At 62.9% G+C, this 6898-nt stretch overlaps 2 protein-coding genes across 2 annotated transcripts; one reads left to right on the forward strand and one right to left on the reverse strand.

Moving 5' to 3' along the window:
- Window positions 1-1595: 1595 nt before the first annotated feature.
- Window positions 1596-2307, reverse strand: CLDN2 (claudin 2). Its single transcript, XM_010568898.1, has one exon. The coding sequence runs from the start codon at window positions 2289-2291 to the stop codon at window positions 1596-1598; it is 696 nt and encodes a 231-aa protein (XP_010567200.1). The 5' UTR covers window positions 2292-2307.
- A 2911-nt stretch (window positions 2308-5218) lies between these two features.
- Window positions 5219-6755, forward strand: RIPPLY1 (ripply transcriptional repressor 1). The gene is made up of 4 exons (XM_010569130.1): window positions 5219-5310; window positions 5716-5791; window positions 6396-6466; window positions 6551-6755. The coding sequence occupies exons 1-4, from the start codon at window positions 5219-5221 to the stop codon at window positions 6753-6755; spliced, it is 444 nt and encodes a 147-aa protein (XP_010567432.1).
- Window positions 6756-6898: the final 143 nt, after the last annotated feature.

Here is a 6898-nt window from a genome sequence, read left to right on the forward strand (position 1 = left end):
CTGGTGCAAGGGTAATGGTGGTGACGTCTGAGCAGGGAACATGGTCCCCTCCTCTCTGGGACCTAATCTAAATTGCTTTATGAGGGGCCAACAGGTAGACGAAAGCCTCCTGCTCCCTGGGGGACACGGAGCCAGGGCAAGGGGGTCCCCAGGCAGCCCTGTGCTGTGGCACAGCAGCGCAGGTGTTATCTTGCCTCCGGTGGTGGGACGTCAGAGGGGGCTCGGTGGTTAAAATGGACTTGCTCCTCGGTGGGCTGTGGAGCTGGGCTGCCCGCGCCTCCTCTCCTCCTGCCGTGCCCCGGCACACGCCCAGCATCACCCGGTGCCACCGGCAGCCTGCGCGAGCTGTCACGCTGCTGCTACTGTGCAGGGCTGCGACCATGCAGCGTGTCCCACTGCTGCCGAAGGGTTGCGTGGAGCAGTCTTGGCCCCTGCCTGCCCATCCCTTGCAGCTTGCTGATGTCTCGCTGGTGGTGTTTTTTGTCCCAAAACAGCCCCCTGCAAGGACCCCTGGGCTCAGGACCCACCTGCGACACCCCTCTGCAGCTGTGTTGGGGTGCTCAGCCTCCACCATGGCCAGAGGCTGCCTCCAGTGCTTGGGACCGTGTTGCCTCCTGAGTGCCGATGCTCACAGCATCCTCGGATGGAGATGCAGTGATGCCAGGGCTCGCCCCACCGCCTGGGAACCTTGACATGCCACATGCACCCAGGGGCAGCGAATCCCCCTGTGGGCACCCCCATCCCAGTGATACCTGCACCCTTAGAAGCAGAGCAGGGCTGAAGCAGGGGGTGTTGCCTGCCATTAGCCTCTGGGGAGCTGTGCTTGCTCCCACTGGCACCCCCGCAATGGTGGCACATGGCAACCTCCCAGCATGGTGCCCAGGGACAAACCATGCAGGGGAGTGACACCCCTCTCACCCCCTGACAGTGCTCCCACCTGCCTGGGCTCCTGGGTAGCAAAGCCATGGTGGGGGGACAGGGGCCAGGACAGGACAGGGGAAGGGCCGGGGCATTCTCTGCAGTATGGACCTGCCAGGTGGGCAAGTGTGGCCCCTACCACAGCGCAGCATGCTGGGGGAACTGTCAGGGCCCCTCAGTGCCAGAGGAAAGCTCAGCTGCAGCCTGGCTAGAAACACAGATTTATTGTGACATTGGTTTACAACCAGCACTCAACCCCCAGCAGCAACTCCAGACCCATGCAGATGCCCTGACCCCACTGTGATGCCTCCAAGGCCAGCAGGCTGGTCCCTGAGGGCACAGGCCCACCCACTCCCATCCAGGCAGGCTCTCTGGGGCTGCAGGCTGGTGTCCCACTGTCCCAGGGGCTGTCTGTGGGCTGGCAGCACAGAGAAGGGAAGAGAAGCTGGATTCGGGGTCCTTCACCGATGTAAGACATTGGCTGGGATCTCTGAGCAGTCACAAGGCTCTTGGGATCCCCAGGGAGAGAGCGGGGTTAAACCCCCCAAGCATGTGAGTGAGAGGGCTGAGCATGGGAGATGTCGCCATGTCCTCTCCTCCTACCGCGCTCCCTCGGTGCCAGCCCAGATGCTTTGGGAAGCTGGGAGAGATGCCAGCCCAGTTCCCACCTGCAGCTGCTACACATATCCCGTCAGGTTGTAGGAGTTGAGCTCACTCTTGGTCTTCTGCGTCTGGCTGACGGAGGGCCGGGGACTCTTGCTCGCCAGCAGCCGGGGCTGGTAGGTGCTCGTGTAGGTGGTTGTTGGGTCCCGGGCAGGGCAGGAGGTGCAGAGGATGAAGCCGCCAACAAGGGAGAGGAGGGAGGAGATGATGCCCAGGTAAAGCGCCTCCCCGAGCTCAAACTTCATGCTGTCAGGGAGGCTGGGGTTGTGGAAATCCCGCAGCACCACATGGATGTTCCACACCAGCGGGATGAAACAGAGCAGCCCCCCGAGGATGAAGACAGTGCCACCTGCCACCGCCACCCGGTCCTTGCCCGGCGAGCCCTGGCTGAAGACGGTGCACCTCATACCCACGACGGTGAGGAGGCAGGCGAGGGATGAGACAGCGCAGGAGCTCACCATCAGGGCTTGGGCTGCCTGGATGTCGGCAGGCAGGTTGAGCAGGGAGCTGTAGATGTCACACTGGGTGATGCCCGTGCTGTATGTGGCGCACTCCATCCACAGCCCCTTGGTGAAGCTCACAGCTGTCACAATGCTGGAGCCGATGTAGGAGCTGGTCTTCCAGCTGGGCAGCAACGTGGCCGTCAGCGTGCCGATGTAGCCCAGGAAGGCCACGGCGTAGCCTAGCAGCTGGAGCCCCATGGAGACCATGGTGGGTGCTGGCTGTTACCTCCCCGGGGCTCACAGCTTCTCACCTGGCTCGTCGTCGGCTCGCTCCCGTGCGCTTACCTTCCCATGGCCCTGCTAGCGGCTCTGCTCTCCGCACCGCAGCTCCACCCCACTCCCGGGGTGCTGGTTTTGTGCGGGCACCGGCGTGTGGGTGGGAGCCAGGGGGAGGAGAGGTTACCTGCAAGAGTGGAAAGCAATCCCTCCCTGATTAACGATTGACCCAAGCCTGTGGAGGAGTGCCAAGCGCCCTTTCACCTCCACTATCTCCCCAGCCAGACTTCAGAGGCAGAGCAGCGCTGCCCGGGAAGGACGCCAAAGCCCGCCCTTGCACGGGGGCCACGGGCAGGGATGGAGAGCTGGCCGCTGGCAGGGGAAAAGCGCCTGCTGCCTTCCTGGGGGTCCCTTGTCTTCTATGATATCCCGAGCCAAGGAAGCCAAAAAGCTACGGCTGCACCATGTCTTTTGGGACCTGCCGGAGGCGATATCAAGTGGTGACCCTGAGGCTCCCCCAGCCAAGGAAGGGGAATTGCACCTCATGCCCATCTGCATGGGGCTCACCCAAGGCATCTGCAGCCACCCACCACGCACCCTGAGCTACCAAGACTCTGGTGGGACAATGGGATGTGCCCACCTGAGGTTGAACCATGGCTATCAGCCCTTCTGTGCTGCTGGGGACAACGATGGAGAGGGATGCAGGTGGCAGTGACACCTGCATCCCCAGGACAGCCCGGAGGTCCACGGAGGGCAGAATTACATCAGGGCAAAGCACGCTGGCAGCATCTCAGGGATGCTTTCCAGGAGCACCCCAGCCAAGCGGTGCGACCCGTCCCTCAGTGGGGTGAGCATACTGGGGTGTGGCTTGTGCTTGCTGCTGCCAGTGGGGGGGTTTCTGCTGGTGCCATCTCCTGCCCGCAGCCCTGGGTGGGGGGGGGTTGGCAGGGGCAGTGGAGTGGGGTGGTTTGTTTTCCCTCTGCCTTGTTTCAAAATTTCCCCTCCCGTGGCGTCTTGCGAAACTGGACTGAGCCCATGCCACACCATGCCGACACTGCGGCCGGCGGCCTCTTGCTCTGGGAACGCTCCCGGCCGAAAGTGCTGCCACCGCCCAGTGCCTCTGCTCCTCTCCCCGTCCCCCCGCTGGCACCTCAAATGCTTGGTACCAAAGTTCCCCAACTTTCTGTCCCCTTTCCTGTGCGCTAACCAAGACCTCCTGCTCTGTCTCAGGGGTGTTGCTGCAAAAGAAACACCTGAGGTGCTCAGGGTTCTGGCAAAAAGTCATGGGAAGGTTGTGCCGGTGCTCTGAGGTACTTACCGAGGTGGCTGCAGACGTGGTGCAGGATGGAGGGTGGCCGTGGCTGGGGGTCACCCAGGACCGGAGGTGGCTGTTCGGGGCAGGGCGAGTAGCCGGGGCCCCGGCCAGGGGGATCAGAGGCTGCAAATTGTTTAGCTAGGGCTTTGCAAAATCCACCTGCAAATCTCAGCCTGGATCAGAGGCTTATTGCAGATCAGAATTAAACCCTTTCGGTGTCGGGAAGGACTGGGGAGCTAGGATGCCTCATTTTGCTTGTTGTCTATTAATTGTCAGGGTAGGTTTGCCTAAGTGGCTCAGGTCTGTGGCTTGCTGTCACCTTTCTGGCCAGCCTTGGTGGCCAGCGGGTGATTGTGTGCCACCATCCATGTGTCTGCTTTGGGCTGCATCGCCTGTGCTGGGGTCAGAGGGGCAGTGAAACACCAGCAGGTTGAACTCCCCGTGCCCGCAGGGTGAGCTTGGGCTTTCAGTTCGCTCCTCTTGTCCCTGCTTGTCCTCTGCGGGGTTTGTTGTTGTAAGACTCCTGGCCCAAATGAGGAGCAAATGGAGACAGTAATAAGGGCTGCACTGGCCCCATGCCCCCTCCTGCTTGCCGGCTGCCACAGATGGAGAGGGGCAGGGAGGGCCTCTGGTGACAAATTGTGCTCAGAGCTGAGCAGGGTCCGGCCGGCGTTTGGACAGGGGTGTTTGGATGCTGATAGCAAAGCTACAGCAGGGACCATTTGCTATTTTCTTTCCTTGTCCCAAACTGAAACGCTCCTGGCAGCAGGAGGTGACCTGTCTGCGAGCAGCACCTTGCCTTGAGCACTTGGGCAGGAGCAGCAGGCAGAGGACGGGATGTGTGGCAGTGCTGGGGGGAGGGGGGGGGGGGGGGAAAGCCTTGCACCCTCGTATCGAGAAGCTTTGCTCTACCTCCCAGTATTGTCCACATCTCAAAAAGCCAAAGGAGAGGGCAGGGAGCACGGGCAAGCAGGTGCTCTCCTCACTGTGCCAGCAGTGTGGAAACGGGGCCCGGCAGCTCCCTGGGACGATGCCCTTGCCAGCCGTCTTCCCTCCCTGTCCTCTCTTGAACTTCCCATCACCTGCCTCCTGGTTGCTCTGTGCTTGCCACCACTGCAGCCCATCACACTGTCCCCATCACCTGGTCCTCATCATGCCCATTGCACTGTCCCCATCACAAGCCCACCACACTGTCCCCATGGCATGCCCATCAGGCTGCCCCAGCACTACCCATCCCTTCCCCACTCCCCCCCTTATGCAAATGGCTACAAAGAGCATTTAATCATCCTTGTTAATTGTCTCTGCCCTCCCCTGTTCCCCCCTGGGGATTTTCTCACAAATGGTGTCTAACTTTTCCCTTCTGTGTTTTGCTTTTCCACCAAAGATTGCAGCCCCTCCGCCCCCAGCCTCCCCCCAACCCTCTGTTTACACAACTGGGACAAATTTCACACCCTGGGGAATTCTGTCCCCCCACCCCCAGTCCCTCGCTCCCCTGCCCTTGCCCCTGCCCCAAAGAATTTGTGAGTCATGGGCCAGGGCAGGGCTATAAAGATGTCCTCGCCAAGGGTCTGCAGTGTTAGAGAAGACACTGTTGCCTGCCACCATGGAAGCTGCTGCCTGTTGTCTGCCTCCTGACAGGCTCCCGGTGCCTGGGACCAGTGCTCCCCTAGCCTCGGGACTGGAGCAAGGGGGAAGGTACCTGGGTGCTGCACAGCCTCGTGGGACTGGGGAGGGCAGGGGGTGCATGGGAGGTGGGATGGGGAAGGCTCCAGCTGGATTGGGGTGAAGGCTGTGCAGCTCCCTACTGTGATGGGGACCCTTCTGATCCCAGCAGCTCTGAGTAGGAGAGGGGGCAGAGCCTGGGGCACAATGCCAGGGGCTCCCAGGGGTGCTGTGGGACTCAAACAGGGCGAGGAGCACTGAAGCCAAGGTGGTATGAGTGCATCCACATGTGCCTGGCACCCTAGCCATGCACCCAAGCAGGGGCTGAGCTGGGCGGGTGAGGCTGTGGGTGTGTGGCTGCGGTGGGGCGGGAGCAAGGCAAGAGGAGAGCGGGCCAGGGTGGGCGGCCATCGCACTGAGCCTGCTCTCTGCACCTAGATCTCTGCCTCTCTGGAGACCGTGGCTGCCCAGAGCAGAGGAGGGAACCGAGCAGCGGAGGCAGCAGACGGACACTGTGAGTTCTACACTCCCTGCTGTGTCCCCCCCAGTTTCTGCTGGCAGGATTGGGGTCTCTGTTTGGCAGAAAACCAGCCTCTCGCCCCAGACTCCTTCACCCCCAGCACTGTTGCATGGCAGCGCCGTGCCCAGCTCCCCTGCTGCATCACCTCTCTGCCCCACAAGCCATGCAGCCTTGCTGGGGCAGGGCCAGGCAGACCCCCCGCACAGCCACAGCCAGCACAGCCGTGCCGCGAGGGCCTGAAAGGGCCGCCTGTTCCCAGGCCTGGCGGGCATTCCTCAGGGGGTTAGCGGGACGCCTGGGCATGAGCTTTTGAGCACGGGGTGGGGGGAGATTACACTGGCAAAAAGCCCATCGGGAGCAGGGGTAGATGCCAGCCTCCTTCGTGAGGGCATGAGGACCTAGACCCAGGGGGAGATGCTGGCTTCGGGGCAGGCTGACCCTGCAGGACTCTGCCGGGTCTGTGGGGCATCGCCCCCCGCCAAGGGGAGAGAAAGGTCCCTGCCCTCGCTGCCAGCTTTGGGTCCCCGTGCGCCGTGCTGCCGCTGTGCCGGGAGGAAGGGGCAGCGGGAGCCCCAGCCCCCCGACTGTGTCTCCGCAGGCTTGGGCTCGGGAGGCGGCGGGGAACGGTGGCCCCGACAAAGCGCTGGCGTTTTTCCACCACCCAGTCAGGTACGTTCCCCTGCCACCGGCGCCCTGGCCGGGACCGAGGGCAGTGGGCAGGCGGGGGCCCTCACCCCGACTCTGCCCACGCAGGCTGCTCTGGCCCAAGTCCAAGTCCTTCGACTATCTGTATGGCGTGGGGGAGAAGCTGCTGGAGAACTTCCCGGTGCAGGCCACCCTCTGCCTCTACGAGGACTCGGGCAGCGAGGAGGAAGAGGAGGAAGAAGAGGAGGAGGAGCCAGGGGACATGGCGTCGCGTCCCCCGCCGCAGGCAGGCAGCCCTGGCAGGCCGACGTGAGGGCGCAGTGAAGCAGGCGAGAGAGCAGGCCCGGCGGCACCGAGGAGGTGCAGGCAGACGCCTGCCCCGCAGGCAGCGGGCACAGATCCCACCGCCGGGGGTCACCGGCCCTCAGGGGCGGCCCTCGCAGTGGCCGCGGGGCC

The sequence above is a fragment of the Haliaeetus leucocephalus genome, unplaced genomic scaffold (genome assembly GCF_000737465.1).
Source record: "Haliaeetus leucocephalus isolate CR32 unplaced genomic scaffold, Haliaeetus_leucocephalus-4.0 Scaffold262, whole genome shotgun sequence".
Classification (NCBI taxonomy): domain Eukaryota; kingdom Metazoa; phylum Chordata; class Aves; order Accipitriformes; family Accipitridae; genus Haliaeetus; species Haliaeetus leucocephalus.